The sequence below is a fragment of the Solanum stenotomum genome, unplaced genomic scaffold, assembly GCF_019186545.1.
Source record: "Solanum stenotomum isolate F172 unplaced genomic scaffold, ASM1918654v1 scaffold28252, whole genome shotgun sequence".
Classification (NCBI taxonomy): domain Eukaryota; kingdom Viridiplantae; phylum Streptophyta; class Magnoliopsida; order Solanales; family Solanaceae; genus Solanum; species Solanum stenotomum.
In genome coordinates, this window is record NW_026029907.1 from 9,152 (window position 1) to 26,236 (window position 17,085).

At 32.1% G+C, this 17,085-nt stretch overlaps 3 protein-coding genes across 3 annotated transcripts; 1 reads left to right on the forward strand and 2 right to left on the reverse strand.

The window, feature by feature from the left end:
- Positions 1-1,510: 1,510 nt before the first annotated feature.
- Positions 1,511-2,520, reverse strand: LOC125851612 (6,7,8-trihydroxycoumarin synthase-like). The gene has a single exon (XM_049531380.1). It carries the CDS (start codon positions 2,510-2,512, stop codon positions 1,511-1,513), a length of 1,002 nt encoding a protein of 333 aa, XP_049387337.1. The 5' UTR covers positions 2,513-2,520.
- A 1,972-nt stretch (positions 2,521-4,492) lies between these two features.
- On the reverse strand, positions 4,493-6,566 carry LOC125851621 (6,7,8-trihydroxycoumarin synthase-like). The gene is made up of 2 exons (XM_049531389.1): positions 5,677-6,566; positions 4,493-5,124 (listed from the first exon to the last, which is right to left on the reverse strand). Exons 1-2 carry the CDS (start codon positions 6,556-6,558, stop codon positions 4,516-4,518), a joined length of 1,491 nt encoding a protein of 496 aa, XP_049387346.1. The 5' UTR covers positions 6,559-6,566; the 3' UTR covers positions 4,493-4,515.
- Positions 6,567-11,035: 4,469 nt separating this feature from the next.
- On the forward strand, positions 11,036-16,548 carry LOC125851611 (nudix hydrolase 26, chloroplastic). Its single transcript, XM_049531379.1, has 7 exons — positions 11,036-11,314; positions 11,400-11,450; positions 15,057-15,149; positions 15,433-15,527; positions 15,772-15,886; positions 15,982-16,083; positions 16,339-16,548. Exons 1-6 carry the CDS (start codon positions 11,051-11,053, stop codon positions 16,045-16,047), a joined length of 684 nt encoding a protein of 227 aa, XP_049387336.1. The 5' UTR covers positions 11,036-11,050; the 3' UTR covers positions 16,048-16,083; positions 16,339-16,548.
- The last annotated feature ends 537 nt before the right edge of the window (positions 16,549-17,085 follow it).

Here is a 17,085-nt window from a genome sequence, read left to right on the forward strand (position 1 = left end):
TTTTAAAAGAAACGTGAATTCAAGAACTCAAAATCAACTTATCTCAAGAATACTCAAATCTAGGGAAAGTTTCCTAGATTACTCTTTTACTGATCTGAAAGTAGATGTAGGGTGTGAGGACGAACTAGTCCAACACTATGATAGCCTTACATACCTAGAAGAACAAGATTATTGAAGAATCTTGAAGAATCTTTAAGAATCTTGAAGAAGAACTTGATTAGAAGCCTTGAAACCCTAGCTTGAAGGTAAACAATCAAGAAGACCTTTCTTGAGATTCTCGAGTTAGTTTCTTAAAATCTCTATAGCCAAAAATTATGATTTTCATGAGTGAAGATGAAAATCTGATTGTTTTGAGCTTTTTATTAGTCAAGAAATTCGTTGATGGTTTTCTTGGAGGTAAAAAGACAAAAACCGATTATTTTCAATATTTTCCCGTCGGCTAATTCGTAACAGCACTGTATAGGTTACTAAAATAGTCATAACTTTTTACTCAGATATTGGATTGACGTGATATTGGTGGGGTTGGAAAGTAGATTCAATTACCTTTAATTGGATAGGTTATGGCTCACGTAACTATTAATATTCTAAGATATATGGTCGTTTAAAGTTGACCTAAGCAGAATCTTACTTCAAAACTTAATAAACTTCAAGAACACTTATCAAGAACTCATCAAGAACTTAAATCCATAAATTTCAAGAACAAAATTACGCTGAATAAATCATGATTGGCGTGTGGGTGAAAGAACCCAACACTATGGAAGCTTACATACCTCTTAGGGATTAAACCCATGGCGAAAATCCGCAACAAGATGCAAGAATCTCGACGAACGCTTTCATCCTTTCTCTTTTCTCCTCTTTTCTCTTCTTCTTTTCTCTTCTTGAATTCTCAACTAAAACCCTAGGTGTATTTTAGGATTATAAAACTGAACCTAATAGGATTAGACCCTTAAAATATTACTAAAAACGAATTAAATCTGGTTGGGTAAGGAAAAGACCAAAATACCCCTCTTTATTTTCGGCTAACTTTCCTTAACTGGACAGCCTATCTTCAAAAGGTCATATCTCACTCATCCGACCTCGAAACTTAGCAAACTCAGCCGCGTTGGAAAGATAATTCAAAGATCTTTCCTACGGTATCTGGTAGAACACCTAACTCATCCTGAGCTAGNTCGTTATATTATATTTTAGTGGCAATAATAAATACAAATATTTGTAATTAACACGCTATTAACATTTGTTAAACTATTGGGTTAAAACAGACAAAAGTATAACTAGATCTCACTACGAAGAAAGGTTCGGGTTTTAGTTCAAAAATTTTCTGGGGTGTTACACTAACAATTTAGGAAAAATAAATTAGCTTTCACATTTTTTTCAAAAAACAATGAGATATGAGGTTGTGTTGAGCGAATTGAATTATGACCCGTCATTTTCCTATCTAAATTCTAACACATTTTGAGCGAATTAGATTATAATCTATATTGTTAAGCCATTCGTATTTAATCCTAGCCACTCATTTGTCATCTTTCTCTACATATGTACAAATGTACACACACACACATATATATATATATACGTATATGTGTGTGTGAGCGCGTGTAGAAGTAGATAGGTTAAAGAAATGGGAAATTACCATGAGAATTCCTTTTATATCCTCCAAAGAGAGATCAATTGGTGTTAATTTCTCTTTCTTCAATTGAAGCAAAAGATCTATAATATCTCCTTCCATGGATTTTGGCCTATTGGGATTGTGATGTTGTTCAATTAGTTCTTCATAAAACTCATCCAAATCTTTGAAATTCTTCTCAAGCCTATATGTTAGTCCAGTGAGTTTATCAATCCAACTTAAAGATGGAAAAAAATCAGACACAAAAAAGCTTGCCAACATAGCTTCAGCTTCAACCATAATATAATCAAATCTCTTCCTTTCATGTGCTTCTTCATCAAATCTAATACCAAAACCAACTCTACAAATAATTGTACTATTAAGTGAAATCATCAAATTGCTCAAATTGGTGACTTGAGAATTAACAGCTAGTTGATATATTTTCTTGATCATTCTTGAGACTTCATCTTTTCGAATCGGACCAAATAATTGCACTTTCTTGAGACTAAATAAATGAAGAACACATATTTTTCTCATTTCTCTCCAATAATCATTGTAAGGTGCAAAACCAATATCATGACCATTGTAAGACAATTTTTGTTGGCCAACAAGAGAAGGTCTACTACAAAATACTAAATCTTGTGTCTTGAGTACTTCTTTTGCTAATTTTGCTGAAGAAACTACAACAATTTGAACAGAAGCAAGTTTCAATGATAATATTTTTCCATACTTTTTGGAAAGTTTCCAAAAATAAATATGAGGAGCAAAACTATCAAATTGATGCAAATTTCCAATGAATGGAAGCCCTATAGGACCTGGTGGAAGCTTATTTTTTCTACCCCTTTTGACTTTAGGGAGAAGAAAGACGAGGCAAATAGGAATGACCACAAAGAGTAGAAAGAAAATCATTTTATTGTCTAGTTGCCTAGTCACTTGATATGCCTTATATACATATATAAATATAAATGGTCTTTGGGATAAACTATTTTTTTAGGAGCTTTCGTAACTTCTATATACTGAAAATATAAAAGTATTTCTAGACCATCAGGCCATCGAAGATATAATAACTATAAGTAAACTATTCATAACGAGAGGAACCATTTACTAGGAAATAAGATCTACAATTTGCTACAGAACTTTTAATTAAATTAATAGCGTAAAAAATTGTTATGCTATTAATAAATTAGTTATATTAGTTCATTTTTAAATGAGTAATTTTTTTTTTTGTGAGAGATCGAACCGTGGAAATAGTCACTATAGGATAGACTATTTACCTATAAAGTGCCAACACAAAAATTATAAAACCACTGAAGGTTGAAAATGACCTTTATCCTTTAGCAATCAAGATTATTGGACCATATAAACAGTAAAAATATTATGTGATACACAAAATTCTGAATTTGCCTTTAATTTTCAAGATATTTGTGTGCACAACTTAGATATCAAAGGTGAATGAATAGATATCTAGTAGGGATAATAGAACATGTGGTTCTCAATTATTTATAAATTCGCCGTATATTAAAAGAGATTTTTAGTGAAATGTGATAAAGTATATGAATACAACTAACATTTTGAATTCTGCCAATAATTGGTGATATATTGAAGGAACGTAACATTATTTTGAAGCAATTATATTTATAAGCACGAAATATGTTTAGATATCATTCTAGTGGTATTTCTATAGTGAACTAAATTATAGAAAATGGATTACAAAATGTAAAAATTCTAGTTAACACATGTGATATAACAAATTCTTTGAAAATTTCAAGGAAAGTTTAAAATTCTGTAACAAACTTTTTAAGGGATAACAGTATAAATCTTCTTACGATTTTGAACGTAGTAAACATAACTATTATTTACGATGACTCAAAATAGAAATTATTGTTATTAAGCTTATATTATTCTTGAGAAAATCAAAACTCTCCCTATACCCGACTATTTTAATGTTCCACATCATATATATATATATATATATATATATACCAGAATTCATTTTTAATTTATTTATTTCCAAAAAAAGCCTTCCCTTTCCTGAAAAATTGTGACTTTTATGAAGAGTTGCGACTTTAGTGAAAAATTGTGACTTTTATGAAAGGTTGTGACCTTTCCGAAGGGTTGCAACTTTTCCAAATAGTTGTAACATTTCCGATAAGGCACGATCTAACATTTTTTACACTACCCTTTATTGTCTAAATTAGAGGGATTTCCTCTCATTTTAAAACAACGAAAATTCTGAACCTCTTTTTCTTCTTCACAATTAAATATTTGTGTACTTTGCTCCTGTTAAGTGGTTGTGTCATTGCTTATGTTACAGATCCTGGTATGTATTTTTAGAGTCATTAATTTATGCTTATGTTATTAAGGATAAATGATAAGATGTAATAATTTTAAGTTACCAGTTTCAAAAAAAAAAAAAGATTAATAATTTTCATTTTCCTTTGCATTATTAATGTTTGTTACTACGTAATCTTGTATGTAAGATAATATAGTGTTTTAGTTTTAATGACTAATAAGTTTTAATTATTATTTTATAAATTTCATGATATTAAATTCTCGCGCGAAGCGCGAGTAATTTACTAGTTATATATATAATTGTGAGAGTTAAAGAGAGAGATGTATCGAGCTTTTCAAGATAAACCAAGAGAATATCTTGAAAAATTATATCTATGATAATTAAAAACTATAATATTATATGCTAAATCGTCATTTTAAGGATGACGACTTAACAACGGCATACATATGTATTATGGCGATTTTTTATAACTGTGTATTAAAACCGCCATAATACTATCACTTTTTGTAGTTCATTATTCATGTCTAGTTAAGGTTAACTGAATAGTACATAATTCGTGTTGAAAAGCAATTGATGAATTCAGCTTACTTCAAAAACTACCCTTAAATTGGGATGTAATTTAGAAATATTTTTTTGGGATAAGACAAAGGTCATTTTTCTTATTCACAGTGATTCCGGGCCTGCCATTTATGTCAATGTCCTCTTTTTTCAATCCATAAGGTAACTCCCAATCAAATGCATAAAGAAGATTTGATAATGCAAGTTCCACAGATGCAACCCCAAGTGCCAAGCCCGGACACCCTCTTCTTCCTGCTCCAAACGGAATTAACTCATAGTCTTGTCCTTTGAAGTCAATATCACTATTTAAGAATCTCTCAGGCATAAATTCTTCTGGATTTTCCCATATTTCAGGATCTCTTCCAATTGCCCATGCGTTAACATAAACTATAGTTCTTGGTTGAAATTCGTAGCCTTCTAGTGTGGATATTTTCATTGATTCTCTTGGTATTAAAAGTGGAGCTGGTGGAAATAATCTTAATGTCTCTTTTATCACTGCTTGGAGATAAGGCATATTTTGAATATCATCTTCATTTACAGTGCCTTTGTTTCCAATTAAATTTCTTATTTCTTCTTGAACTTTCTTCATGGCTTTTGGATTCTTGATCAAGATTGTCATTGCCCATACTACCACAGCTGCACTAGTGTCTGATCCAGCAAGTAACACATTCTACATAAAAATTGACAATTCATGAGAAAATTTTCAAGGCATATTTAGCCACAATAATATATATAATTGTCGTTATATTATATTTTAGTGGCAATAATAAATACAAATATTTGTAATTAACACTCTATTAACATTTGTTAAACTATTGGGTTAAAACAGACAAAAGTATAACTAGATGGGTTATATTACCATCCAAGCTCAAATATACATGCAAAATCAAATTGAGGCAAGCTAACAATTCGGGAAAAATAAATTAGCTTTCACATTTTTTCAAAAAACAATAAGATAAGAGGTTGTGTTGTGTTGAACGAATTGAATTATGACCCGTCATTTTCCTATCTTAGTTCTAACACATTTTGCCTCAAGAACATTTTGAGCGAATTAGATTATAATCTATATTGTTAAGCCATTCGTATTTAATCCTAGCCACTCATTTGTCATCTTTCTCTACATATGTATAAACGTACATATAAATGTCTATATATATATATACATGTGTGCGTGTGTGTGAGCATGTGTAGAAGTAGATAGGTTAAAGAAATGGGAAATTACCATGAGAATGCCTTTTATATCCTCCAAAGAGAGATCAATTGGTGTTAATTGCTCTTTCTTCAATTGAAGCAAAAGATCTATAATATCTCCTTCCATGGATTTTGGCCTATTGGGATTGTGATGTTGTTCAATTAGTTCTTCATAAAACTCATCCAAATCTTTAAAATTCTTCTCAAGTCTATCTGTCAGTCCAGTGAGTTTATCAATCCAACTTAAAGATGGAAAAAAATCAGACACGAAAAAGCTTGCCAACATAGCTTGAGCTTCAGCCAAAATATAATTTAATCTCTTCCTTTCATGTGCTTCTTCATCAAATCTAACACCAAAAGCAACTCTACAAATAATTGTACTATTAAGTGAAATCATCAAATTGCTCAAATTGGTGACTTGAGAATTATCAACTTGTTGATGTATTTTGTTGATCATTCTTGAGACTTCATCTTCACGAATCGGACTAAATAATTGCACTTTCTTGAGACTAAATAAATGAAGAACACATATTTTTCTCATTTCTCTCCAATAATCATTGTAAGGTCCAAAACCAATATCATGACCATTGTAAGACAATTTTTGTTGGCCAATAAGAGAAGGTCTGCTACAAAACACTAAATCTTGTGTCTTGAGTACTTCTTTTGCTAATTTTACTGAAGAAACTACAATAATTGGAACATGAGAAGTAAGTTTGAATGAGAAGATTTTTCCATATTTCTTGGAAAGTTTCCAAAAATAAATATGAGGAGCTAAACTATCAAATTGATGCAAATTTCCAATGAATGGAAGCCCTATAGGACCTGGTGGAAGCTTATTTTTACCCTTCCTTTTGGCATTAAGAAGTAAGATGAGGCAAATAGGAATCCCCACAAAGAGTGGAAAGAATATCATTTTATTGTCTAATTGCCTAGTGACTTGATATGCCTTATATATATATATATACATATATATATAAAAAAAAATGGATCTTGGGTTAAATTATTTTAAATGTTTTTTAGAGATTTTATAACTTTTATACATTAACAATATAAAAGTATTATTAGATTAATATAAAATACATTATTTTATATTAGTTAAATTTTTAATTAAGTGAGCAAAACTTTTTATGTGCGACCTAGTAAAGAATTTGAGTCGTGAAAGTAATCATTATTACTTTTATCAGGATAAACTGTCTATAACACACTCTTGGAATGTGGCCCTTTCACTGCATGAATGAGAGATGATTTATGCACTAGGTTGCCTTTTTAAAAAAAAAAAAAAGAAGAGAAATTGAAGGAGGACTCTCAATGATATTTAAGTAGGTGTTTGGATATGCAATTCCATCTCATGATTTGATATTATGAGATAAAATCATTTTTTGGACATGTAATTTCATCTCATGATTTCAAATCATGAAATGATAAATTATCCAAAAAGATTTCATATCATGATTTTACATTTTTCAAATACAAAAGTTAACCTACAAGTTTACATTTTGTAAAAAAAATAAATCATTATTTTATATCTATATATTTTTTTGTTAGAATATCAAAGGAGTGATTAAAAATTCACAGAACATGAACATGATGTAGTTTTTAAGGATATTGACAAACAAATGACTCAATAAATATATTACATTACAAATCATGTTCAATTTTATTTTTTTATTGAACTAAAGTTCATCAATAAATGTACTTTTTAAAAAAATAGCTTTGTAACATATTATACTTTAATTATGAACTGTTGTTTATTTGATTAGATTGTATAAAGAATTTGGACAATTTTGTTGAATTCACAACTTATGATCTTTTTATGTTTATGAACAAAACATACAACTTAAAACTGCAAATTGACATGTCCAAATAAATTAAAACTTCAATTTTATCTCATTTAATTTCATATCATAATTTCAAATTACGATTTTATTTCGTCGGATCCTTATAATAAATTGTTGGTGGGTGATCCATCTTTATATTAATGTGTAGCAAGAAGAAATAATGTTATACAATATGTCTACATCTTTTCTCATAACTTCTCTCATTCCTGAATTATATTTTGAACCACGTGCTTCTTTAATTTATTTTTCTCTTCTCTAACAAGAAATCTCCAAAACAAATTAGTCATGTAATTTGACAAAAATACAAAAAAAAATAAAAAAAATTGTAGCTTGAAAATGACTTTTGTTCTCTAGCAACATTTTGGACCATATAAATAGCAAACCTACTATGTACAAAATTTTAAATTCCTGAATATGCCTCTAATTTTCAACATATTTGACAACATAACTTAGATATCATCAACAGTGAATGAATAAATAGCGCATGTGGTTCTCAATTATTTATGAATTCGAGTAGTATATTTGAATATATCAGGCTAAAATTAGGTGTAAATTATTTTAGATACATTATATCTAAGCAGATATTTTGGGTACATAATAAATCTCGTTCATGACCTCTCTCTCATGTATCTGATATCCTAGATACATGCGAATCACATCAGATACATACAAATACATATATCTAGTATGATTTTGCATGTATTTGGGATACATATGAATCTCGTTCGCCTCCCTCTCTAGTCTCGCTCGTCTCTCTCTATTTTTGTGTATCTAGTAGAAAAAATACATGTATCTAATTGTATTTTCTTCAATAAATAATAGAAAACTCTTAATTAATGATAAGATACGTAATATTTTTAAAGTACAAATAATAATAATAATATATATGATAGTGTAATATGTCTAATGAGATAGTTTTTCCTATTTATATTATAGTAAAAATATATGTCGACAATTATTTAAAGTTTATTATATTCAGGATATAGCTAAAACTTTTAACAATATTTATATAGACTCTTAGAAGAAAAAACCATACTAATTATTATTGTAATTACTTTTAGCGTCACTTTACTATTGCCATTAAAGCTGCATTAAAAATACCATACCCAACAAATTTTGCCACGTTTGTTATTACTGGCAACTATGCCATAATTTATAACCTATAAATGAGACCCTTTCTAGTGGCAATAATTATGGCAGATAAAATTGATCATACCATAATCCACATATTTAATCAATCATTTTTCTTTATAAAATCACAATAATATATAAGTTTGAAGGTAGTAATAATAGAAATAAAATAAAAAGAAGAAGGTATCAATAGAAAATAAAAACTACGCCATTCACTAATGCAAATTCAGGAAGTACTTATTGCATGAAATAATTTCTATCAGATATTTAGAAATTGGGGTCATTTGGTGTGAGAGATAAGAATAAACAGCCATGAGATAAAAATTTGGTATCTTATTTGGTTGTCATGTTTGGGATAACTTATTTCATCATTTATACCATAATGATGTGATAAGTTATCTCATATACATGGTGGGATAAGTTATATCAGGATAATTAATTCTGGAATGACTTGTTCTCAACCACACGATTAATCTTTAATCATGTACATACAATTATAGGGTCTTTTTTAGAAAAGATTAACATTATGTTGTCTTTTGGATCAAGTATGGTGTACATACAATTAAGGGCATTTTTGTCCTTTTCTAATCTTTGTTAGTCCTAGTAGTATAAACGGAATAGAATATAATAAAATAGAGAGTATTATCGTAGACAATATTTTTAGGTGAATTGTATATATTTATCTTTATTTTATATCTCTCTTAAATTTCTTTTGGAAAGATTAGGAAATTAGAAATCTGTATTTGTTGGTCTCTAATTATGAAATTGTTTTTTTTCTCTTCTATCCCTCAATTTCTTACTTCTTGAATCTCTATTTTGTATCTCGTAGAAGGAGTAGGAGGAGGAGAAATAGAGAATAAATATTTTCGTTTAAATTTATCTATATTTTAGTACTAGTCAAATAAAATTAAGGAAAAATTACACTTTATGTTCATTGGGAGAAATATTTATATGTTTTAGCCTATATTTGAGTTTATTACCCAATTGAGTCTTATATTTGTATGTAAATATCTTTTATATATTTTCTTATATAATGTTGATACAATATGTATAATGTTTTCCCAAAAGGTATAATATTGTATAAATTGAAAAATATGACTACATGCGTGATATTTTATGTTGGCCAGTATATTTTTGAAAATTTTCCTAAAAGTTTAACCTTTTATTTATCTACATAGTTTTATTGTGGCAAACATCAAATTCAAGATAAACAACCCTTTAGAGGTAAATATGTGACGAAATCAACAAAAAAGTTATCTAAGGAAAAATCAACAAAAAATCCAATTCAATTCCCATATAGTATTTCTGACAGACCTTCAACTCAAGAAAAAAATAATTCAAAGCAATATAAAGAGAAATAACATAAAAGAAGAAGTCATGACAAAATGTTATGGATAATCTGACAAATTATCCTAAAAAATAGTCATAACAAGATAAAATGATAATCAAAGTGCAAAAAATAACATATAATAACCAAACTCAAAAGACAGGAGTAATATTACAATTAATAGTATTGCTAATAGTAAACATGAGTTAGCAGGACAACGGTTAACTATCTAGTGCCCTCCATAACCTTCTATCTAAGGTCATATCTTCGGTAAGTTGAAGCTGCATCATATCCTATCTAATCACCTCTTTCCAATACTTCTTCTGATTGCCTCTACTTATGAGGTAATTTAAGGAAAAATATATAAGATAAACTATAAAATATAGTCAATTATTTTTGGAACGATATAAATAAATAAATACTCTCAACAGTCCAAAATAATTGACTTTTAGGACGTCTTTTGTATGAAAGAAAACATTTTCTAGAAAAAAATATCCAATTTCCCATTTTTGATTGGCTTAAATATTTTTCAAATGGACTTATGCTCCTTTAGTTTAACGAAAACGACTAACATTTTTCTAATCTCTCTTTCAGCCTCACCCACCCAGCTAATCCACCTAAACACCCCAACCCTAACCCCTCGTAACGTAAACCACCCTGCACCTAACTAACTTGGGACTCATCCTAGGATCACCCTATTTGAGACCCCCTACCCCTCGAGACTCAACCCTAACTCGAATTGAAACCTTACTCTGACTCATTTCCTAACTTGACCCTCTCCAACACGGAACCTAACCCTAAATTGACACAAGACCCGACCCTGAATTGGCACAAGACCAAAACCTCGACCTTAACTCGGGGTTGGGATCTTAGGCTAGATGTCAGGGTTGGGGTCTGATCTCGATTCAAGTCTCATGTCAAGGTCGGGGTTGGGTCCGTGGTAGATGTCAGATCAAAGGCTGGATCATGCATTGGGTTGGAACATGAGTTTAGGTTCGAGTTCATAATATATGTCTAAATTATACTTCAATATTTAATTTAGAAAAACATTTTTCATTGTACCGAACACACCCTTAAATCTTTAAAAGTTGGTAAAAAACTTTTGGCTTATGTTGATGGCTTTATTTTGCCGATCCATCGTCTCTAACTTTCCACTTCCTCGTCTTCCATTGCAGCTCGTCCCTCTCAACACAACTCCTTTCCCGCACTGCCCTTCCAAATCCTACCAAATTACCGCTTTGCCACTTGTTCTACGCCGCAAAACAGCTTCCTTTGCTTCACTGCCGTCGCCGCCGTCATCAACCATGGAGAACCCACCTGAAGGTTATCGAAGAAACGTCGGCATTTGTCTAATGAATCCTTCTAATAAAAAGGTCTGTTTTTTCTTCTTCCTAAGTAATTTGTGTATTTTGTGTATGCTCTTTAATTAATTTCACTTTGCAAATCTAAATTCTGCAGATTTTTGCTGCTTCAAGGCTTGATATACCTAGTGCTTGGCAAATGCCGCAGGTAAATAATGTAGATTTCAATTGGGTTCCCGTTCGTTCTTTTTGTTTCAATTGTTGAATGTGCTCTAGAATTTTCATTTAGGGGATTCGGAAAATAAAAATGTAGTGTCTGGATTCGAACTTGGGATCTCAAAGTGAATTTTGAATTTCCGGAACAGCTATCTCAACCTCCTAGTCCTGTGTTTTTTGTGTTTAGGGGATTCAAAATCTATAGGTATATACATAAAAAGATTAAAACCTGACCCTATATATAGTGTAATGTTTTGCTACGGGGTTCGGATGAACACTGTCCAGTGAAATTGCGGTTAGTCTCGCTAGCTCTTTAGTTGCCTCCCCTTACTTACTCATTCACAACTGTTACCACAAGAAAGTCACCCTATCTCTAAAGGGGCTTATGAACTGCACGACCTCCCTAGATTCGCTCCTGGTTAGGGGTGGGGCAAGGTAACCGGCTAACCGTAAATTCATCTTTAGAGCTAAATCCTAAGTAGCTTGGTTGGAATGTATGGGTGTAAGTTAGTATCTTGGACCCGGAACACTGTACTGAGGGTTCCAAATCTTCAGTGAGTGCCTATAAAGGATTAATTATGTCGTTGAGGTTTTCCACTACAAACTTGTCAAGGTAGTAAAATTATTTCTCAACTAGAAATATCCAAATTTTGATGCCCAAACTCCATAGATAGTTTGACCTGTATAAGAGAAATAATCAATTTTAGCTCGAATTGTTTGTAGGGGAATCTTACCTTCTCTGATCCATTTGACATGTGTAATTTCCTTTCCATCGATACGCCCCACAAGTTGTATTTGAATTTCTTTTGTATGGTGTGTGGGGAAATTAGGAGTAGTACTCCATCGATTTCAATTTATATGACACATATTACATTTTGGGGCATTCTAAATCTTTGATAGTCCATTCATATTCATCAAGATAACTATTTAACCATCACTTTAATATTGTTTTCTACTTTTGTTCATAATTTGAACCAACATATTGAACACCTTGTCCAGTTAAATACCTTTGCATAACATCAAATTTTGGCCTAATGCATCAAATGATTTTTTGTCACAGAGGTAAAATAGTATTCACTCTTAACTCGCTAAGAACATGTCTGGATGAGGTAACAATTAGCTAAAATATGGATGGTTGTGTGATGAGAGAATGAACCCAAAATCCTCACTAAAACATAGCAACTGTTTAAACTTAACTATCATGTCCCACTAGTTATATCTGACTTCCTACCACAATCTACTACTGTAATCTACTATGAACTATTTGACATGCGGATAACATAATCCATGTGTTTCTCATGGAAGTTGGTAGTGTTAATAGGCCCTCTAAGTCCGAGAAGAGTCAAGAATCGTTCTTTAATTACATGTGGATTAAATTATAGTGATCAACGAACCGATGAGGAAAAGAAGTTTTGGTCAAATACAATGTAATTCAATTGAGAAGGACAATATGATAGGATCGACTATAGTAGTACTGGTCTCTTCTAGTCCAGTAATTTTTCCCATGAAGTTTGGATTATCAATTATCTATTGGGATAATGAAACAAATAAGACTTGTTGTGAGTTGAAAGTTGTTAAGGAAATGGACCTTGGTTCTACTCTGCTTCAAAAGTTAGCTCATGACACGAGGATTGTGAAGACCATTATAAAAAGGTTGCCCGGTGCACTAAAGCTCCCTCTATGTGCGGAGTCCGAGGAAGGGCTGGACCACAAACGTTTCCTATGCCTTAACTTGCATTTTTGCAAGAGCATATCCTATATAAGGAAGTCATAACCCACTTTGTCAACTGATATGTGATATTCAACATCCCCTGCTTGTCCTATACTGGACATAGGGTGGGTGGATAGTATAACATGGGGTTCAATATAGGTAATCAAGAATTGAGATGGGTTTGGTTAGATATCATGCTAAGAAAAGGAATCCTGGACTTAACTCAACCGTAATAGCTAGTTGATAAGATTAGGATTTCCCAAGACTATATCAGGAGGCAACAAATCATTACGGCAACCTTTAGTGACTCGTCCATAGCGCCTTTGAACAAACTGAAAGGGCCTCTATTCAGCTTCCCCTGCGGTTTGAATGTGAGACACTTAGCAAAAGCTTAGATGACCTATATGGTGCACGTTTCGGTAATAAATTTCAACAAATGTAAATGTTTAGAAGAGATTATGAGAGGTTCCAGTAAACATGAATCCTTGAAACTTGGCAATAAAAGTGTAAATGGGGTTTAACATTTATAATGCCATAAATACCCATAAAATAACATTTATAATGCCACAAACTCTAGAGACTATAGAGTTCAGGTTGAGCAAGGCCAAGATTGAATACTTAGAATGTAAGTTTGGTGATGCTACACATGAGGTCAGCGTGGAAGGGAGGCTTGATGCTCAGGGCATTCCTAAGAGAGGATGTTTCAAGTATCTAGTGTCTTTAATTCAAGGCAATTGGGAGATTGACCACAACGTCACATTGTATTGGTGCGGATGGGTGAAATGGAGGCTCACATTCGGGTTTTGTGTGATAAGAAGGTACCTCCAAAATTTAAGGGTATTAAACTGACTATATGTTGTATGGGATGTACTGTTGGCCAATCAAGACACATGTTCAAAAGATGAAAGTTGTGGAAATGAGAATGCTGAGGTGGATGTGTGGTCATACTAGGAGAGATAAGATTAGGAATGAAGATATTTGGGATAAGGTAGGAGTGGCCTCCGTGGTAGATAAGACGAGAGAAGCGAGACTGAGATGATTTGGTCATATGAAGAGTAGAATTGTAGATGCCCCGGTGAGGAGATGTGAGAGGTTGACATCTGGCAATGACGAACATTAGGATAGGTAGAGGTAGATCAAAAGAAATATTGGGGAAGGTGATTAGATAGGACCTAACACATCTTGAGCTTATCAAGAACATGACCTTAGATATGAAGATTTGGAGGTTTCGAAATAGGATAAAAGGCAAGTTGGTAGTTGAGCGTTCTTTTGCTTTCCTGCGGGATAGGCTTGGTGGTTGTACTTGGGCTTTCTTTCTTACCGGTGGTATTAGCACTATTCTCGTAGTTTCTTGTTCTTCGATTTCGATTATCATATGTGTTTTTTTTGTGGTTATCGTATCATTTTATTTGCATTATTGTTCTTTCCGTTGTGTGTCGTGACCTGCTCCCATTTCACATTATTTCATTGTTGTTACTGCTCTCATTTCTATATTCTCCTTTTTAAACTGCCTGGAAATGCTTTATTTTAAGCTGAGGGTCTATTAGAAATAGTCTTTCTATCTCGATTAGGTAGGGTAAGGTCTGCATACACTCTACTCTCCCAAGACCCTACTTGTGGGATTACATTGGATATGTTGTTGGTGGTGTTAAAGATCTCAAGGTTCAGTTCTGGTTTGACATTCCTAGAAACCTTCATATGCAATTTCCTTCATTTGACAATATTAGCATGTTCTCTGAAGATGTTAGTTTTTCTCAGATTCAAAGTTTGGTGTTTCTTTTTCTGTAAAAATTAGAATAAAAGAAAAAGTTAGAACTGTGTAACATTTTCAAAATCTTGGTCTCTACAATAAAATAAAGAAAAACATATCTGGGTTTTTTGAATCAGGGTGGAGTTGATGACAATGAAGATCCAACAAATGCTGCCTTCAGGGAATTAAGAGAGGAAACTGGGGTTACTTCAGCAGAAATTGTTGCTGAGGTATGAAAAGTAGATCCTGCTATAATCTTGAGTTTGTCGAGTTTCATTTCTTTGGTCCTCTCATTCAAGGCAGGCCAGGAATAAAGAGCTTTAATCAGCTCACAAAATGGCTGTGGTTATTTAATACTTGGCTTGTTGGGTTGTGATGAGAGTTCCCACAGTTTAAAGTTGGTTTCCCAAAGTTAAAGAAACCCGAGTCTACAAGATCCTTTTTCTTAATTAGATGTGATCTCCTGTTTTGAGTAGCGGTAGGCTGGTTAGTGATGTTCTGAATCTGTTGTAGGTTCCTCATTGGGTAACATATGATTTCCCTCCAGACGTTAGAGAAAAGTTAAAGCATCAATGGGGATCTGACTGGAAAGGTCAAGCACAAAAGTGGTAGGTGCTTCTAAATCAGCAAAATATACTTGACACTCTATATTTTGCATTCCTCGATAAACAATCAGTGGCAGAGTGATTGCAGTACAACTTGGTTTTGGCTCACAGGGGGATTCATGGACATCGTGCTATAAAGTTCCACTGCTTATTTACTCCTCATTTGAGCGTCCGATTGTTTTTTTCTTTTTCGTCTCTTACTGTTACCTAATTCTGAATGGTACTGAACTACGTGGAAAAATTCCAGGTTCTTATTTAAGTTCACTGGAAAGGATGAAGAAATCAACCTTCTTGGGGATGGGACAGAGAAGGCTGAGTTTGGAGAATGGTCATGGATATCACCTGAGCAAGTTATTGAACTTGTGAGTGTTCATTTAGACTTTTGAAGTTTGTCCTAAAACGACTTATGGCTTTAACTCCTATTATTTTGACTTTTATCCAAAAATCTTGTCTACAGGCAGTGGATTTCAAGAAGCCCGTTTACAGGGAAGTTCTATCTGTTTTCTCGCAACATTTTCAGTAGTGAAATTGGTCATTTCTGAAGTCCGAAGTTTAAGAGGTCCGTTTATCTTAAACCCTTCCTTTATTAGATATTCACTGTTCCGCTACCATTCTGTTAGCAAATTTGTATTTAAGTCATCATTCTGTCTTCATGATCAAAGCTTGAACCACTCAGGCTGTCAGGCAGGACCTATGAGTACTTCGACTTTTGGAGGATTCATATAGCTGACCCGAACTTGTTTGGGACTGAGACATAGTAGTTGTTTTGTACACTATATTTTCGTGTTTCTAAATTTTCGTTACATCTTAACAGGTTTTATTTGCCAAAATAATGGCAGGAGGTTCAATATGGTTTTTCAGCATAGCTGGTTTTGGTGAAATAAATATGTAAACTTTGTTCTACTCTGTACAATTATTGATTATGCTGTAACCTCGTTTTCTCTTTATTTTTTTATAGAAAAAAGAAATTTTATTACACAGGAAAAAAGGAATGATGAGAATTAAACTTCACTTATTTACCAATTGACGTAATGCATTGTGATTTGTGTCTAAGAAGGGAGAAATGTCCATACTTTAAATTTGTGAAGAAGTTTTATTTTTAAAGGAGAAAAATGATTTTCAGCTATTTCCATTTGGTTAATTTTTTTTCCATAAGAATCCCCAAAAAAATATGTTAGAATCTCAGCTATTTCCCTTTTAGTCACATACTTTTGGATAGTTGAAGAAATTAAATATCAGTCTAAAATGGAGATTTTGGTAAGTTTTAATGTAATAAATGTAGAATAGATGCACTTTAAAGGATAGACATGAATAATATAATTAGGAATAGTTATCCTAACTGATTTTGTTATAGAAAAAATGTTTACATTTACACTATACCAATAAATGCACACTATTATTCAACTTACAATAGAAATTTTAATATCTATTTATATTATTCTAATAGAAAATTTAGAAACAATTTTTTTTACAGATAAGATAGAATAATCAACATTAATTTCAAAAGTTAATTAAGATAAATATAATACAATAAACCTTACCCAAATTTTTAGTAGGCAAC